Raw genomic sequence first — 17,762 nt, 5'->3', positions numbered from 1 at the left:
TTAAGAGCAACCAAAACTCCCGAAACAGAATCTCGTTCGCATCTCAACGCTCACTGTATGCTACCTGCCAAAACCACTCGGGCGCTTGCTCTCATCTCAACTCCCCTCACGTCCTAGCCACACATCTAGACGCCATCCCACGGCCTGCACAGGCTCGCCGCGCAATACCCGTTACAGCACAACCTCGGCCCCCGGCCTCCCCCATCGCACCGCGCGTAGTTGTCCACGCACACGCCCTCGCAGCTGATCGCGCGCACCGCCGTCGGCGGCTCGATGCGCACCTGCCCCGTGTGTCCGTCCTCGCCGATGACAAACACGTGCTCCGGCGGTGGACCCTGGCCGCCAAAGTCGAGCGCGCACAGCGCGGCGGCGTTGTAGTCGGGCGCGGCGACGCGGGCGACGGCGGAGGTGAGGTCCGGCGAGGGGTGGGGGATGCCGTTGGCGAGGACGGAGAGGTTGTAGAGAGGCTGGAGGGAGGAGGAGAGGAAGGTGAGGTGTGCGGTCTGAGGGGGGTGGCTGGGGGCGGCGGAGGCGAGGAGCGGGAGGATGGCGAGGGCGGTGGACTTCATCTTGACCGACGTTGGTCTTTATTGTGTGTATGTGTGTATGTGTGTATGATGAGTTTTGGTTTCAAGACTCTTCGGAGGAAATGTTCCGGGACATTGTGTTGATCGACGGTCGTCGGATCCGCCAGGCTGTTTATATATGCACCAACGAACAGCAGTCAGACATGACGACAAACCCAATCGACCTTGACAGCGGCAAAGACGGCTGATGTCGAAGAGTGTTGCCTTTGGGGAGGTCGCACTGATGACTTCATCAGGGTCGCATCGCGGACTAGCCAACCCAACCAACCCGTCGGGGGTGCCGATCGCCAAGAGATTGGGCAGCCACGATGATGGAAGAATCGGCAGCGTTGAAACCTGTTTTCTTTTACCTTCCTTTCCTTGTGAACGAAAACACCAGGTTTCCCTGCAATTGAAGGTGCTATCCTGACGTCGTGATGAGCTTCACGTTGGGAGGCAAAGGGGGTCGCTTTCCGTGCTTTCGGACCCTACTCGGTCAGTTATCCTCAAAAGCTTACTTGTCCCAGGCGGGTTCGACAGCATCTGAGGTGTCAGCGTTCGGGTGATGGGCGCAAAGACCACTGTGGTTTGTGATTCAATGCTTGGCGCGAGGCATCTGCCAGGCTGGCCCCCTCCGGACGTGTCGATTTCTCGGGGGGAGTGGTAACGAGGTTGCAAACCTGTTGCTCAATGCGTGGCACAGAGCCAAGGTTAGTAGTCAAAGCCCTCCCGCATATTGCGTTTCCGTGAGTCCGCGCATGCCCGTCAATCACTGATGCCATGTCAGCTACCATCTTGAGACATGGTCCAGCAACTCCCTTTGCTCTTTATAGGCCCATCGCTGCATTCACCAGCGCCGCAGCTCGTAGTGCCCCCCGGCTTGCAGTAGCACCCAGCTTGTCAGTCACTGTGCCAGTGGCCATGTAAATCGTGGTTGGTGATACCGCCACTGCACGCATTGGCCCTGTGAACAAAAGAATATAAGTGTTTTAAGGCTCCTATCACCTTGTAATATACACACGCTCTGTCCCCGACGCGAAAAATGACGATTGATCAAATGGGTTTCTTCTTTTCATCCACAGCCTCCCGCGCCGTTTACTTCCTCTCCGCCTCCAGCTCGCGCTCCGCTTGCTGGTAGTACTTGGCCGTGTCGACGCCGTGCTGGTCGTGGTTGACAAAGTTGAACCACGGCACCGTGGCCATGAACAGGGCCGAGTACCGGCTCTGGCGCGCGGCCACGCCCTGCAGGTACGGGCTCAGTTTCGACTCGCCGTACAGCGGCTGCCCGGCCTTGACCCGGTCGACCATCTCGCGCATGTCCATCTCAATCTCCCGTGAGTTCTCGGTGGCGCCGTAGAATCGCACTGCCAAAAAATGGGTTAGCCTTTTTCTTGTCGTCTCGGATATCGTCGTCGAAAGCTGGTCATCTGTTCGTCACGTACGGGCGGAGCGCTGGTAAAAATAGAGAAACCCGCCGGCGAGACCGACGAAGCCGGCTAGGCGCATGGCCTTGGCGAAGCCGCCGCGACCGACGTGTGAGGGCGCAAACTTCTCCAGTGTGTAGAGAGCGGCCGGGGCGAACGCGGCGGCAAGACCGCCGGCAATGTAGTCCTCCCTGCGGGCATAGCCGACAACGCGCTTAAAGTGACTGCGGTAGCGAGGTAGTGTCAGTAAAGAATCAATTGGCTCCGCGGAACCTCTCTCGTCTAGCAAGGTCGCAATCGTCGGGATCGGGGTACATACGGGTCGTTGTCGATGAGCTACGGGACCGGGTCAGCAAATTTCATCAATTGACGGCATTGAAGCACCTGAAACGTACCGGAAAGTCCGTCTGGACAATCTTGCTCGTGCCGACGTATGAGGCCGGCGCCTGCTTGGTCGTAGTCTCCGACATTGTGTGTGGTGATGCCCAAGACTCTTGCTCAGATTGTCCTGCAGCCAATGAGTGCCATGATGAAGCTCAGCAAAGATGTGCCTCAGGAATGAAGCACGTGACCTGGCGCCTCAAGTTGCACGTGACTCTGTTCGTGTAAATGGATGCCCCGCCATCGCGTCTCCTAACGCGTCCGTTGTATAAGCCGCTGCCACCAGAGAGTCATCTTGGGCGCGGGTGACAAAAAATGCCGGCGGCGACGAAACCTGCGACCAAGCCGGCTGGTAGAAGTCAGCATGATGAATTGGACAATTATGACGTTGACGACTTCTCCGACGACCCGTTCGCAACACCCAGCCCGCCCTCCAAAAACAAGCGTAAAAGTGAGGCTGCTGGGCTAGGCATTGATGAGGAAGTGGATGTAAAAAAGAAAGCCAGACAGCCAACTGTAAAGCTTGACGAAGAAAGGTGTGTTATGATATGGTTTGGCGATACTTGATTGTCTTTCGCTCGTTTGGCTGACAAGTGGTACACTAGACTTTTGAGTGATGCTGGCATTCCAACGTTGCGACGGCGGGCTCAGGGTCTGAAGTTCAAAGGCAAGGGGCACGAGGTATGCTATCCAGTTTGTGTGTTCTTTGTTGAACAAAATCTATTAACGCGTTGAGTCAAGTTTTCCGACATGACGCGGCTTCTTTCATTCTACCAGCGCTGGCTCGACGACCTGTACCCCAAAGCCCGATTCCTCGACGCCCTGGCCATGGTTGAAAAAGCCGGACACAAGAAGCGCCTCGTGGACGCGCGCAAAGCATGGCGCGAGGAAAACGATCCGAATCGCCAGGAAAACAAGGAAGACGATCCGTTTGACCTGGAGGACCGTCCCGACACCACAGCCGTCAGCCTGCCCCAGCGTCCAAGCGCCAGCCGCCTGATCCAAGGCCTCGACGGAGACCAGCCGCCACGACCCAGGACGCCGACGCCGCGCGACCACCCGGACGACTTCGATGAGGAGGATCTGTACGACGTGACGCCGCGGGCGGCGCGCGGGCGGCGACCGGGTCTCACGGCGATGCAGCCGGACGCGCCTGACAATGACGACCTGGATGCGCTGATGGCCGAGGCGGAGGGCCACGACAGCAGGCCGCCGGCGGCCAGGACGACGACAACGGTGCAGCGGCGGCTGCGGGAGGAGGGCGACGGGGATGACTTGGACGACTTGATCGCGGAGGCGGAGGAGCAGGACGCTCGGCCAAAGAGCATTTTCGGCAACCCCACCGCGAGTAAGCCGGCTGAGATGGACTGGGATGATGACGAGGCGGCTCTGCGAGAGATGGAGGGGTTCTGAGCGGATTGGGAATCATGCACTGGCGTTTGGGTGTTTTGTTTATGAATAGCATATGGCAATGTTACGATGATCATGCTGGTGCCTTGCTTGCCTGTGTACATAGAAGCGCCACAGCGCGAGCTGTCTTGTTCTTTGCTGTTGTTTATGTACTATCTGCAGTGTATTCCTTCTTTTCTCGGTTCTTTGTCGTCACACGTGCAATGCCGCCTCTACAACTTCGACCTCGGCACATCCAGCCAGAACGCATCGCCCTCCGCATACACCGTCCCGTTGCCGTCCTCCACGACCGCGCGCAGCCACGCCTTGCGCCCCTCCGTGCGGCGCCGCACCCACGACCTGCACACGTACACGCCCGGCGTCGCCAGCGGCCTCCTGTACCTTACCGTCAGCTCCAGCGTGAACGCGCTATCCCCCTCCGTGCTGAAGAGCTCCGCCACGGAGCCCGTAGCAGCGTCGAGGATGGCGGCGGTGACGCCGCCGTGGGCCACGTCGGGGTGGCCGTTGACGCCGCTGCCGAGCGCAAACAGGCACAGCAGCTCGCCCGCCAGCCGGTCCTCGTCGTCGTCGGGCGGGAGCGCGCGGTACAGGGCGTGCCAGGCGCGGATGGTGTCGGGCGTGTTGAGGGTGCTGGCGAGGAAGGAGTCCTCGTTGGTGAGGGCGCGGTTGCGCGAGCGCCAGGCGGAGGAGACGGGCTGCAGGCTGCGGTCAGCGAGCAGCTGGCGGCACCACAGGGGCGAGGTGCGGGCGCCGAATTCGGATTGGGCGGCGGCGGAGATGGGCGCGGTGGTGATCTTGGGGGTCCGCCGGAACACCATGGTTGCGGTGGGCGGTCGGGTTTCTGGGGTCGGTGGATACTGCTATCTGTGCCTCCCGTGTGAGAGAATGGCGCGGATGGCAACCCACGGCCTCTTAAGATTGGAGGAAGATGATGCAGGTTGAGTTGGTTGACGGTTGATGAACACAGAGTGATGAGTCAGCGCCTTGGACCGCTGTATCTTGACCGCTACAGTGGTCAGAGATAACCTGTCCCAGCTCCACTAGGTTGACCTGTCCGAGCTACATACCTACTGTAGGCTTTATTAGCCCGCATTTTACCTACCGGGGGGGTTTTACCTATACATAGGTACCTATGTATGTAGGTATAACAGGTACTATCCGTACTAACCCTCCTCCTATCCCAAACACCGAATCCTAACCACTAATCCTAACCACCCTAACCACCCTAACCACCCTAACCACCCTAACCACCCTAACCTAACCACTAAAGAATCGATCCAACTTGGTCCCAGGTCTTGAAGGAGGGCGTGGCTGCCGGCGAGGGAGTATTCGCTGGCGCTGGCGAATGGCCCTGGGTTTTGGAACCCGTCAAACGAGCCCGATGCTAGCTTTCCGATAAATGGCTCTCCCGTATCGGACAGCGACGAGATGGAACCGATACTTGGCAAAGTCAGCGTTGCTAGCTCGGCATGCACTCTGGCCCATTGCTTCATTATGTGCTTTTGTGTGTGCTCCTACGTCTCTTAACATCTCTTCGTTGTAGCTAGGAGAAGGGACTTACCGGGAGCACTGTCATGTCAGACTCGACATCTATTTGGGTAATGGCGTAAAAGCCTTCGATGAGCATGACGGGGCGCCAACTGCCGCCGCTCCCGGCGACCCGACAGGCTCATACACATAGACTCTCCGAATGCTGATGGCGGGGAGCCTTGACTGTATGTGTTTCTCATTGTCGCGAGCTCGCATTGCGTAGAGTATTTCATGTCCTCGTCGCTCAAGGTCGGCGGCGCGTCTGGGTGTCGCGGCAGGCGGACGCGGGCAGTGACCAGGCGACCGTCTGAGGCGATGATTTCGAAACAAATCCAGTACTAGCCTGCAGAAAACGGCGTGCTTATGGATACATTCTGTCCCATGACCTGCTTTGCGTGTGAGAGCAGGGCTGGCTTGTTGATGGCATCCAGTGCGGCTTCGAGAGGCGCGCCTTCATGCCATTGTAGTCCCAGCCGTCAAAGGATAGCCATCTAGCACTGGGAAATTTTGGATTATTCCCAGCGGACGACATAATTAGTGGATTTCTAGTTGAAGCGTGTTCCTGTTTTGTGAACTTTTACTCTTCCATATTAAGAGGCAGTAAAAGTGAAAAATGGACACGGCCTTGGCGGGGAGTCACAAAGCTAGGGCTTTCCAAGCCAGCAGACTGCTGGACATGCCTGTGCGAAAAGTTAACCGTTGGGCTATGCATAATGCAGGGGTACTTGTCTACATAATAAGTGCGCACATATAGGACAAGAATGCTGATGTATTATTTAGCTACAGTGGGTGGCAACATGTATTTGTCCCCTCTTAGGTATCTCACCTCTCTGTGGCAGCTTAGGTATGTTAGATATTTTAGATATTCTAGGTATTTTATGTATCTTCGGTATCTCTTATATCTTAGATATTTCACATATTCAAAGCATTTTACATATCTTTAGTATTTCACATGTCTCACATATCTCAACTGTCATAGGAATAGGTCAGATACCTGGAGGGGACCAATACATGTTGCCAATCACTGTAGCTGCGTCCTTGACCTTGCTATTGTCTTGGAATCCTCTTAATCATTATTCTATCCGCTTCTCTTATGCATCCTCGAAGTAGGTATAATTTTGCCATCTTATTCAGTCTACTCAAGACCTACAAAGTCATACCAAGGCGTAGTTTTATGAATGATTCTCTTGCCTTACGAATTCAAGCAGTCAACGATGAACTGATGACCCTGGTCGAAACATGGACGAGTGCTCTGGCCAGCCGCCTGCTTGGAGGACTCGCAACTGCTGAAGAAGTCGTCCGACTTTTGGATGCAGGCCGAGGTGAACTCGAAGCCGCGGTCGTTGGCTCGACGAAGGAGCGCCACGGACAACTGTTTGAATTGTCAGACACATCAACTAAAACTAATGGATGGTCAAAGACGCACGCCGTTGCTCGCAGAAGCAGCAGCGAGACCAGCGCTGCCCAGCGAGAGGATTAGAGTAATGGAAGAGAGCTGCATCTTGCCAGAAGATTGAATGAAAGTCGTCAAGACGAGGTTGGGCTGGGTGGGTAGCTTGGTTGGATAGATGTTGAGATGGTTGCGATGGTTTGTTAGATTTAGGTCAACGTGGTATAGTCTGCTTATTATATACATGGCGGATGCATCTGCGGAAGAATTTGTACAGACGACATCGTCATTTGGCATTCAAGGCTTGGAAGGGTCAGACTGAGTGAAACGACGAGATGAGGCCAAGATCCATGACATGGTCATTGTGCGGCGCCTTGCCATGAATGGGTTGAGTCAAGCTCGTAGCGGACCGAGGGCACATGCATGAGGCTACTCGTGTGCAGGATGGCATAGGACGATAGATCTCTAGTCTTTTTTGGTGGTCCCTGGACGGGGGACTTATAGTCCGTGTTAGAAGATTGCCTTGTTAGAACAGCTGCCGGGGTCTCTTACACCGGCAAACTAGGTGAGCATTTTTATGGTCACCTGGCTGCATAAAATGGTCGGTGAATAAGGAGTACCTTGATGCCATGCCGCCAAGGTCCTCTGCAACCGAGTTACGGAATTGTTAGAAAACCTCGGCGGCGAGGATTTCCTTTTACGCTTCAAGTATTGCATACAAATTCGGCAATTATCAAGGAATTTTCTACCTTCTGTTGCAACCTCTTTGGGGCAGACTAATCGCACCCGGTAGTAGGTCATTAACATAACCGTCTCTCTGACACTAACCGGGTGAAACCTTCCTCGCCAAGAACGTCACGATACCCCCCCCCCCCAAAAAAATACTGAGAAAATAAAAACACTCATAGCAATTTCGAAATAGAAGGACGAATGCTGTGTATATAGCGACATGTTACATTAAGCTGCGCTGCCAGGGTACAGGATACCAAGTACTCACAATACTGGCGGTTACTTGTGGCGGGTTGCTGATCGAGGTCCTGTTTTTCTGCACTTGGCAACGTTGTATCCGTTCCATCACCAACCAATGTAACTTGACCATCATTTTCCCGAGATGGAAGGTCTTTGGCCGTATTACTTCCGAGATGAAGCGGGGAATCCCTGCTTTTCTTGTTTGATTCCACCAGATGCATCGCACCCATACAGCCAGCAAGGAATGTCGGCAGGCTGTTTGTTCTCCTCCAATCGGGACTGCTCTTGTCGGATCGATTACCTATTGATTTATGTTATTGTCGGCAATTGATAATGCGGAGAAGAAAGAGGAGGTGATCTTGAGCTCCTCCCCCGCCCGTGTATCTGGGCGACTGCCAGCTTCGTGGACGAGGGAATCAGCATCCAGTCAAGAAACTATTCGCCGTCTTCATCACCATGCGAACACAAACGCAGATTCTTCTCGCTGCTGGTGTAGCTGCCACCACCCAACCCATCGATGTTCCATTGACCGCATCAAATGCAAATTCGGCCCCCGGCCCGTCCTTCATCAGCTATTCCATTGAGCTGTCGTCGTTTCCCGACTTTGCTGGTGCGCCCCTTTCCGATAGCACAGCACAGCTCAGACCTGACTAACTCTGAATCTTCCCGCAGGCAACACATCCAACCCAAACAGCTTCACCGACAACGTCCTGACCAATATTGGCAACATCATTGGTAGCAAGCCTTATATCCGCGTTGGCGGCAACACCCAAGACTACGCGCTGTTCAATGCCTCGCTCGCCACCCAGATCAACGGCACCTACGACCCCGAGCGGTCCAACGATTACCCGACCACCATCTACATCGGCCCGTCCTTTTTTGAGTCGTACCGGACGCTTCCCGACGTCCGCTTTTCTCACGGCTTCAACCTGGCCAAGAGCGCCGTCTCGGCCGAGGGCTGGCAAACGCTTGTCGACACGGCACCGCTGGCGTGCCGGGCGCTGGGCCGCGACCGCTTCTACGCGTACGAGTATGGCAACGAGCCCAACAACTTCAACCTCGGCGGTCGGTGGGCGCCGCGCAGCACGAGCTGGGGCCCCGAAGACTACGTGCACGAGTGGTTGAACGGCACCGCCGAGATCCGCCGCCAGATGCGCGCGCACTGCCCGGAGCTGGGAGCCGAGTATCTCAACTTCATGGCGCCGTCGTACGATGACAGGGTGTCGTCGCTCAAGGCGGTGGATGTCTGGAACCTGGGAATGAACAAGGACGACAACATCAACACCTTTTCGGTGCACAAGTGGGTGTATCTTGACTTGGTGGATGCTCGCTCTCCTCGGCTGACTTGATAGCTATATTGACGGCGCAACGTCCCCGGGCGTGACTCTGCAGCACACGCTGATGAACCACACCCGGACCACGCGCGACGTGGACGAGCAGCTCCGCCAGTACCGCAAGATCATGGCCACGGGCAAGGGCAATGCACCCCTCATCTTCGGCGAGACCAACTCACTCTACTTCCAGGGCAAGCCCGGCCTGTCCAACTCGTTTGGCGCCGCGCTCTGGGGGCTCGACTACAACATGTACTCTGCCGCCGCAGGCTACCAGCGCGTGCATATGCACCAAGGCACCAACTACCGCGTGAGGCCCCATTTCATCCGAGCCAATACCTCGCCGCTGACACACACACTCGCAGTATCAGAGCTGGCAGCCGATCGACACGCCCAAGGCGGTCAAGGGTACCAAGGCGCCGTACTACGGCAACATCGCCGCCGCCAGCGCGCTCGGCAACCTGACGCGCGGCGACGTCAGCGTCGCTTCGCTGCCGCTCGCGTCCGACGACGAGGCGGCGTACTCCATCTACGAGGGGGGCCATCTGCGACGCGTGCTGGCCATCAACATGCGCGGCTACAACACCACCCAGGACGGCGCGGGCGTCGAGCCGCTCCCCGGTCCGCCGCCGGCACGTCTGCACCGGTCGTACACGTTCCATGTCGGGGATCTGCGGGCGCTGGTCGGGGTACGCCGCCTGATGGCCAACGGCAGCGACGCCATCACGGGCATCACCTTTGACGGCTGGAGCTACAATTACGAGCTGGACAAGGGCAGGCCGGTCAGGCAGCGGAACGTAACAACGGGCGAGAGACTCGCGGTGCGCGGGGGCGTGGTGACGCTGCAGGTTCCGGATTCTTCCGCGGCGATACTGGATATTGAATCTTGACTTTCGCTGCTTGCGGTAATAATGCCAGCTCAGTAGTTGAAGAGTTGTGTGCGCCGTGCAGCTTATAGCATTTTCTCTTGTAACATGGCGATAGCTATGATCCTACCGCGGATTGATCCACCGATCCCGATCGTGAGGTCTTGGCAGGGTCGATCTGGCCGTTGCGGCCCCAGCTTATCGCGGCGAACATTCTTGGCGATCTTGCTTGCATCCGTATCTCTCTCCGTCTCTTTTCCTTCTTTCAATTCACTTATAACGCCGAAGAATCAGCTCGTTTCGGCTCACTTGGACGGAGCGGCCAGTAGAGTCTGCTCATAGCCACGGCCAGCTTTGACCGGTCATCCTGAAGCGCCGTTCAAGACCGCAAGAGATGGCTGAATAGTCGATCGAATCCATTGTTCAGCAACTCTCAACGAGCCATTCTTCACTTTGCTCAACCGAGAGTGTCGCATCGAACTGAAGAGGGATCACCCAAGTTACTACCTACCATTGCACCCCCGGCCATGGCCCCGCGGTGACGCAGCAAGCGGAGCCGGTGGTGGGCATAATGGGTGATATTGGTGGAGAGTATGAGTATTGGAAGCATTGAGGAGGTGCAAGGAGTGATTCGACATTGAATGTTACTGGCCCATTGCTGTCTGAGCTGCTACAACTTGGTCCGACCCCCCGGCGCAGTTACCTAGTCGCGGCCGGCTTCCTTTGACACTGCGGCACGGCCTGGTAGGTGCACAAAGGCTCGTTTCGGGAACCTGCTAACTACTGCGGCATGATGTAATAATCAGGATACATTGCCGCCTGGCGGCGGTTGGATTTGATTGTCGCCTCAACCACGAGATGTAAACAAAGGGCGAGGCGGACAGCAGCCGGTCGTCCGATCCTCACCTGGATGAAACCGAGGTGGATCGCGGGCTGGCGGCGGTACCAACAACCCAGGTTGACTGGTGCTCCCTGATCAACAACCACAAAGGTAGCTGCACCTGTCACCGACGGTCTCTTTTAACTCACCTATTATTTACAGAAGAATTCATGGATGAAAACTAGCATAACAACAGCAGGGAAATAACCAACGCATCGAGGGAGGCCGGAGCACCACGCCGAGTCCGCTCGAACTCATTGGCACCTCTTTGAGTCTAGCCATAACTCTGGCCCCCCTCATCACAGCTCCCATGGCTAGCTTCGCTAATCAACTGACGAGGCGGCCCAAGTTGTAGAACTCGATTCAGCTTTTGTGATATCTGAAGAGAGGCCTTGTTTTTGGAGACGTGATACGCGCCCTCTGTGCACGGCGTCCCGAAGCTCTGTGATTCGCCCTGGCCGGCCAGCCCGAGCGCTCTACCAGGACTCGGCCTGCTGGTCCATCATCGAACCAAGAAGAGCTGCATCCAGGGGTGGGGGATACGGCTAACTCGGCATCGCGGGACCCGCAGCACAGCCATCACGCCGGGCCAGGTACAACGACTTCTCATACAAACTTCCCTATCGACATTGTAACTAGGCGGCTGCCCATTGTGACAATCGCTATACTTGGAACGAAAGCCACAAAGCAAAAAGATTCTGGGAGACAATTGGCGACCCGCTACTCGTGGCTCAGCTCCAGGAACTGACTTCTCATCCGCATACGACGACACCCCCTCCCCCGCTTTCTATTCCGGACTCTTGTTGCGTAATAAAGGACGCGACAGAGAGAAGGACCCTGGCAGAGCTGGATCCAGGGACCCTTTTGGACCACTTCCTCGAGGTGAGGGGTAAAACAGAAGAGGCATGCGTAGACTCTTGGTTGGTCCATAGCTCGGCCTAGCGTAGAAGAAGTCATGAATAAAAGGCGCCTGCCCTGCTCATGAGGGCCAGCTACCTTCTCTTCTCTTTCTCCCCTCTCTCAACTGCAATCTCACGTCCAATTCTTACCAATCCCCATCTCTACACAACATCCATTCACAATGTTCGGTTTCGGTAAGAGCTCACCTACACCGGAGGGTCCATGAACGGCACAGGCTTCCTCTTGCGATAGCAAGGTGTGGACAACTCGAGCAACCGGAAAAGGAGCCGACTCTGACTTCGTGAAACAGGCGACGCCAAGGAAAACTACGACCAGCTCCAGGAGGGCCGCCACGAGTCCAAGTTCTCTCACGAGCTGCTCGCCGGTGGTGCCTCCTTTGCCGCCTTCAAGGCCTTTGAGGACCACCAGCGCTCCGAGGGTATGGATCTCTTTTCTCTTTCTTCTCTTCTCTCTCTCTTCTCTTCTCTCTCTCTTCTCTCTTCTCTCTTCTCTCTTCTCTCTTCTCTCTTCTCTCTCTCTTCTCTTCTATTCTCTTCCTCCTCACTAACAATCATATTCGACAGGCAAGCCCGTCTCGCACGCGTTCGCCAAGGAGCTCCTCGCGGGCTTCGCCGGCGCCGAGGTCGACAAGCTCATGGAGACCAAGGGCGCCGACTGGATCGACCGCGAGCGCGCCCAGCACGAGGCCAAGCAGCGCGCCGAGCAAATGTACGACCAGCACTACGGCGGCCAGGACGAGTACAACCCGGACTACCAGGCGCCCGAGCACTTCCGCTACTAATCTTGCTGGGCGCGTTGGGAAGGGGCTGTGGAAAGTTGAGCTTGACAGCTTCGAAAGCGACAACAAAAGACAGACAAAATAATAAATAAAATGTAAAACTTGATCAATCATAAAGAGAATGCGTCATGTCTTCAACTCAAATGTTAAGCACCCGGACAAGTAAAAGTAAAATGATCAATCATGAAGACGAGTTCTTGCCAAGCTGACCGTTTTAACGTTTAACATGTACGTACAGATGCGAGTTACCGAGACGGGAAATTCCGCAACCACAAACCCATCATCAATGAGTTAACAAACAGACTCAGCATCACACGCACAGCATATTCGCAACTCAGTTAACAAGAAATCACACACACAGCATAGTTGGAACTTGATATCAAGAAAACTGCACGCTTTCGGCGTACAGGGTAAATGAAATTCGTCTGAATCAGAATCAATCATATCGCTGCCTCGTTTTAGTCAGAGGTTCTAGTTTCCCAATTGCGCCTTTGCCCCTTCCCGCCATGTATAAAAACAAGATCATAGAAAAAAAAAGTCCAAATGGTTCAAGCCAAGTGGTAGCGTCTTGCTACCCTTTGCATCCCTCTCCCCCTACGTGCCACCTTTAGTACATATCTCGAGATTGGTTCCTGTTGAGAGGCAGACGCCAGGTCGTCACCTGTCGTGCTGCCGTCCTCGTTCTTGATCCGCCGTGACTCCTTCTCTAGGGCCCACAACAGTGTCAACAATACTTCCTTGGAAGGCAGATCTACGCCGCTTAGACACCGAGTCAGCTCACAAGCTTCGTCGCGCGTACCAGAGGACTCGCGCTGCAAGTTCACGACCTGGTCGTCGCCTCTCTCGGATACCAACCGCAATGCCACCATCGTCGCATCCATCAGAGGACGCGCCAGACTGGGGCTGCTGGAAAGAATCTTACGAAGAGATTTGAGTCTCAGGGTCGTGGACCTGGGCGTCGAGACCTTGGTCCGCAGCGGCATAGTTGCTCGCTGCCATAATGTCGGAGACGACGTGGCCTGCTTCGTCGCTGAGGAAGTCGTTGATGTCGAAAAGTCCATCCGCGAAGCCGGGGGCAGAGTCACCAACCAGATAATCGTCGTCAAAAGCTGTGGATTCGGGAGAAGCGAGAAGTTCGCTTTCAAGGACATAGCGATCTGTATCAGCGGCCGCTGGCATGCTGAAGCCACTGCCGATGCCGAAAGGAGCAGCATCCTGAGCTGTAGAGTCCAGGCCAAAAGAGGCGACATCAGAGTCTGCGAGAGTTGAAACGACTTGGGCACCTCCGCCGACATATGACACTGCAGGTCGGACAACATCGCGGCAGGATGTTGTGTCATGTCGGGAGAGGTGCTTTCAGTCTGTGCCATCAGCTCGGGCTCCGTGTCGGGCTCCTTCTTAGGGCCAAGCTCGGGAGAGAGAGCGACAGGGTCGACGGTGGGGTTGGCGTCCATGAGGATTTCCTTCATGAGATCATCGGCCGACTTGGCGTCGGCGTTGTGACCATCTTGTGAATTGAAAAGCGTAGGAGAAAGAGAAATCTGGTTGTCACGAAGGGAGTCTAGTGACGTAGATGTGCGGGTGACAACACCGGAATCGCGGCGAATTTGATCAAGTTGCTCGGCGAGTACCAGGTTGGCTTTTTGGGCGTTGAGAAGAAGTGCCTCGAGCTCCTGGTTGCGCTTCTCGAGTGCTTCAACTTCGAGCCTCTTGCGTTCACGGGAGGACTGGGCGGCTCGGCGATTACGGAGAACTCGCTCGACGCGGCGCTGCTCCTTTTCGTCATCCGTCTTGGCTCGCTTGCGTGGGGGCAGGTTGGTCTTGGGCTCAGGAAGGACTTGACCCCAGGACTTGCGCTTCTTCGTTGGCCTCTTGTCGTCTGTGGTTTCTTGCTCGTCTTCTTCGGCGACGGGTGATAAGGCATCCGACTTGTCAATGTATGATTGTGGGCTCATCATCTCCATAGGATTTAATGTCGTGTGCTTGTCATCGAGGTTGCTCCCGTCAAAGAGCGATGTGTAGTTGTCGCCAGGGGCCGAGAGTAACGACTCGGCGGGCGAGACTAGTTGGAAGTCTTGAGTGGCCATTGTTGTGATGTTGTGCTGAGGGTGTTGGTTGTTTGCTTGGATTTGAAAAACAAGAGGCAGGTGCAATTCGATGCAGTGACCACTTTTTGAAAGATGGAGCAAGAGGTTGTATCGGGATGAAAGCACAAGGCAGAGGAGAAAGTTGATTGTCAGATGTGGCTGCCTACTGGCGGTGCATATCAGGCAGTCACAATAAAGAGTGACTCAACTGAGGGCTAGGCAATATTCGGCGGTGGTTACTCAGTGGTGGGATGATGAGGGTGCAGTGGGACGCGTGGAGGACAAGTGTTCGAAGGTCATTGCCTCTTGAGCGCCCCGTAAAATTTAAGAAAGCGAGCCCGTGATCGAGGGATGGGAAGTTGGGTGAGGCAAACTGGAGGTGGATGCGGCGCCTCTTTATCATTGAGGACACGGTGGTTGTTTCCAAGGGCGGATACCTTGGTGCCTGAGGCAGAAAGGGGCTCCAAGGCAGTCAACCCACCCACCCAATGCCGCCTGGGCTGAATCCACAGGGAAGTGGCCTGCCCTTCTTGGACTCCCCCCTCCTCCTTGACTCCCCTTGACTGCCCTTGACTCCTGCAAACGAACTTTCGAAAGGGGGCCATCAGGCGAGACACCACTTTGCGTTTGGCGCTACCACAACTTTTCACGATGCGACCAAGCACCAAGCACCAAGCTCCAAGCTCCCACAGCCTCCGGATCCTCCGTCCTTGCCCACAAGCCTCCATCCAGCAACCTCCGGCCCCGCCAGTAAGCACCAGCCTGCCTACGGTGTGGATGAGGCTCTCCAGCCTCGCCACTGAACAGACTGAACAGAGTTTCTCTCCGCCAAGTTATTATGCTTCGGCACCATCATGAGCATCAAGCATCAACAAGTCCTGCAAAGTGCCTTTGGCGCCATCAATGGCATGGAACCTACAAAAATCCCCCGCAGCCTCCCTAAAGTTGTCGCCATGAATAATAGAGCAAGGCATCAATGGGGCAGCCACAAGTGCCTACCTACCTGAAAGAGGCTGAATAAATCGACTCCAAGCGCCGAGCCTGTCTCTCGGTTCTTGGCCTTCCTCTTTTGGAAGGTAACCTGATCTCTGTTGGACACTCGATTAACCATGACAACTCTCGTTGCATCAAGTTTACAAGGTCCCTGACATTCCGAATTAAGCATTACGAATTCATGTGCGATGCAAGCAAACCACTTGCCCCAATAATAAGTTGATGGCATCGAAGCAACCCGAGGACGCATGCACCACTACCACTGCCACTGAGGGCTGAGCGCTTGGCAATCGGTCCTAGCGTCGTCCAAACTTTGTTCTGTGTGGCGAAGATCCATCCCCCTTGCCATGGCCCGTCTTGAGTCCAGACACCTCACCCCATGCCACATAAAAAGCAAGCTACAGCAAAGGGGCAGGGGCAAGCACCGTGGACCGTGCCAAAGCGCACTCGGTTTCCACACTCAGATGCTCAGCAATTCCGCTGTCTCGCTCTGCCGCATCACAACACATACCAGTATTGTCTCTGCTCGTCTATCGCCCAGGCTGCAGCTTCAGCTCCGCCCAGGCAGCCTCGCAAGTCTCGGCCCAGCTCAGCACTTATAATTCTTTGTTTGCCGGAATTCAACAAACAGGGGAGACTGTATTGTCAGGCTCGCTCAGAGCTCATTCAGGAAGTACTGAGTAACCTGCACTGGATCGCGACCATCCTAGCTAGGGCAAGAGAGCCGATCATCCTGCCCCCATCGCAAAGGCTAACCAGCCACTGCTCTAACGAATTCGCTAGCGAACCTCCCGCTGTGATGAGATAGTATTAGCTACACCCCAGGGCTACATTCAGGGCGAGCCAGGCAGAGCCAGGCACAAATCGCGTAGCAAGGACATGACTATCACATCCTACCCAGAGCAGAGCCTCGCTTATTATTGGCCCAGCTTTCAGAAGGAGTATCGGCTCTACCAGTCATATGTCCAGTCATATGTATCCACGGAGGAATAAAGTCTAAAGGCATCCACATCGTTCAGGATCCGGAACACACCAGACCAGAACACCGTACCTACCGGAAAATTGGTTCCAAGGCCAAAAGAGAGATTGCTAATAATACCACACATTACGAGTTTGGCCGTGTGTACGAATAAGCTTGCCACAAACATGCTCCATGGCGTATAGCGTGGGGTAGTCTTGAGATGCCCGCCAGCTCGCGCTCCATGCCATGGAGGGCCTCAGGTTTTAGTGTTTCGTTTCTGTTCCCAGAGGTTCCATTTTGTTAAGATGGCGACGAATGGAAAAGCCAGGCCTTGGGAACCACTGGCGCACAATTCGTAATGGCGTAATTTTGCCACTGAGGCTAATGGCGTATAGTTACGAAGTATCCGTACAGTCACTGTCGAGATCTGCTGGAAGATGATGCCATCCGGCGGCGAGCCCAGGCTCCCTTGCTTGGGCCTGACTTGTCAATACCCCCCTGAAACAGAAAAGAGAGGAAAACACCAATGTTTCGGATAGGGGTCGGCGCCGGCCCGCCCGCCACCATTCCTGCGGCCCTGTTTCAGACAGGCTTTGCCGCACTGCCCTATGCCTAGAACGCGCGTCTGGAATGGCCATCTCTGCTTCACCTTGACAAGGACAATGGCAAGGGATGAAGAACTGCTCATGCGGCTTGGCTACATGGACGCAGCATTGAATCAGTCGCAGCATCTCCCATCTCCTGCACCGTAACCGTCGCGGACACCCCGATCTGCCAAGCTGGCAAATACATCAGTACTGATTGCGCATGTTTTGAGCTGGTTCTTTCAAGATGATGTGCATTTCAAAATGTTGCCTGATTTCAAGTAAAGTATACATATGTTCGGGCATGCCGCGCCAGACCAAGCCCACTGCCGGCACCCTCAGGCGTCAATTTTAAAGGTCTGTTAGTTATCACGTCGCCATTATTGACCAGGAGGCCTGATTTTGCAGAGTCGATTTTGTACTCAGTTTGTAGTTTGTAGAGTCGCGATTCTACTAGTGGGTACAGGTAGTTTTGCAGCGGCTGGGTGACCAGCGATGAGAGTAATAAAGGTATTAATAGCGATAATAGCGAAGATGGTGATAATCAGTTAATTTCTTCTTCTTTATTACCCTTATGTCCTAGTGCCTAATTCTCTTACCTACCTATTTGTGGTACTCTTGGTTCTGCCTTAGGTTTCCTAATTTTCCTATTTCCCCTGTCCTTCTTATCCTTCTTATCCTCTTATTATCC

The 17,762-nt window shown here is 55.0% G+C and overlaps 8 protein-coding genes across 8 annotated transcripts; 3 read left to right on the top strand and 5 right to left on the bottom strand.

Annotated features, from left to right (window-relative positions):
• Positions 1–125: 125 nt before the first annotated feature.
• On the bottom strand, positions 126–569 carry ISF_09505 (hypothetical protein; the record flags this gene model as incomplete). The annotated part of the gene is made up of 1 exon (XM_018853107.1): positions 126–569. The coding sequence occupies one exon, from the start codon at positions 567–569 to the stop codon at positions 126–128; it is 444 nt and encodes a 147-aa protein (XP_018699714.1).
• A 1,092-nt stretch (positions 570–1,661) lies between these two features.
• ISF_09504 (NADH-ubiquinone oxidoreductase) lies at positions 1,662–2,460 on the bottom strand (the record flags this gene model as incomplete). Its single annotated transcript, XM_018853106.1, has 4 exons — positions 1,662–1,930; positions 2,009–2,214; positions 2,310–2,326; positions 2,386–2,460. The coding sequence occupies 4 exons, from the start codon at positions 2,458–2,460 to the stop codon at positions 1,662–1,664; spliced, it is 567 nt and encodes a 188-aa protein (XP_018699713.1).
• A 226-nt stretch (positions 2,461–2,686) lies between these two features.
• Positions 2,687–3,784, top strand: ISF_09503 (replication fork protection component Swi3; the record flags this gene model as incomplete). The annotated part of the gene is made up of 3 exons (XM_018853105.1): positions 2,687–2,907; positions 2,977–3,052; positions 3,113–3,784. 3 exons carry the CDS (start codon positions 2,687–2,689, stop codon positions 3,782–3,784), a joined length of 969 nt encoding a protein of 322 aa, XP_018699712.1.
• Positions 3,785–3,993: 209 nt separating this feature from the next.
• On the bottom strand, positions 3,994–4,599 carry ISF_09502 (NACHT and WD40 domain protein; the record flags this gene model as incomplete). Its single annotated transcript, XM_018853104.1, has 1 exon — positions 3,994–4,599. One exon carries the CDS (start codon positions 4,597–4,599, stop codon positions 3,994–3,996), a length of 606 nt encoding a protein of 201 aa, XP_018699711.1.
• A 1,904-nt stretch (positions 4,600–6,503) lies between these two features.
• Positions 6,504–6,812, bottom strand: ISF_09501 (hypothetical protein; the record flags this gene model as incomplete). The annotated part of the gene is made up of 2 exons (XM_018853103.1): positions 6,504–6,683; positions 6,738–6,812. The coding sequence occupies 2 exons, from the start codon at positions 6,810–6,812 to the stop codon at positions 6,504–6,506; spliced, it is 255 nt and encodes an 84-aa protein (XP_018699710.1).
• A 1,314-nt stretch (positions 6,813–8,126) lies between these two features.
• On the top strand, positions 8,127–9,891 carry ISF_09500 (Glycoside hydrolase, superfamily; the record flags this gene model as incomplete). Its single annotated transcript, XM_018853102.1, has 4 exons — positions 8,127–8,280; positions 8,343–8,970; positions 9,023–9,311; positions 9,367–9,891. 4 exons carry the CDS (start codon positions 8,127–8,129, stop codon positions 9,889–9,891), a joined length of 1,596 nt encoding a protein of 531 aa, XP_018699709.1.
• A 1,937-nt stretch (positions 9,892–11,828) lies between these two features.
• On the top strand, positions 11,829–12,449 carry ISF_09499 (hypothetical protein; the record flags this gene model as incomplete). Its single annotated transcript, XM_018853101.1, has 3 exons — positions 11,829–11,841; positions 11,958–12,086; positions 12,232–12,449. 3 exons carry the CDS (start codon positions 11,829–11,831, stop codon positions 12,447–12,449), a joined length of 360 nt encoding a protein of 119 aa, XP_018699708.1.
• A 915-nt stretch (positions 12,450–13,364) lies between these two features.
• ISF_09498 (Basic leucine zipper) lies at positions 13,365–14,533 on the bottom strand (the record flags this gene model as incomplete). Its single annotated transcript, XM_018853100.1, has 2 exons — positions 13,365–13,661; positions 13,730–14,533. The coding sequence occupies 2 exons, from the start codon at positions 14,531–14,533 to the stop codon at positions 13,365–13,367; spliced, it is 1,101 nt and encodes a 366-aa protein (XP_018699707.1).
• Positions 14,534–17,762: the final 3,229 nt, after the last annotated feature.

The sequence above is a fragment of the Cordyceps fumosorosea genome, assembly GCF_001636725.1.
Source record: "Cordyceps fumosorosea ARSEF 2679 chromosome Unknown scaffold_51, whole genome shotgun sequence".
Lineage (NCBI taxonomy): Eukaryota > Fungi > Ascomycota > Sordariomycetes > Hypocreales > Cordycipitaceae > Cordyceps > Cordyceps fumosorosea.
Note: the sequence above shows the minus strand (reverse complement) of the source record. Positions and strands in the feature narration are given on the sequence as shown.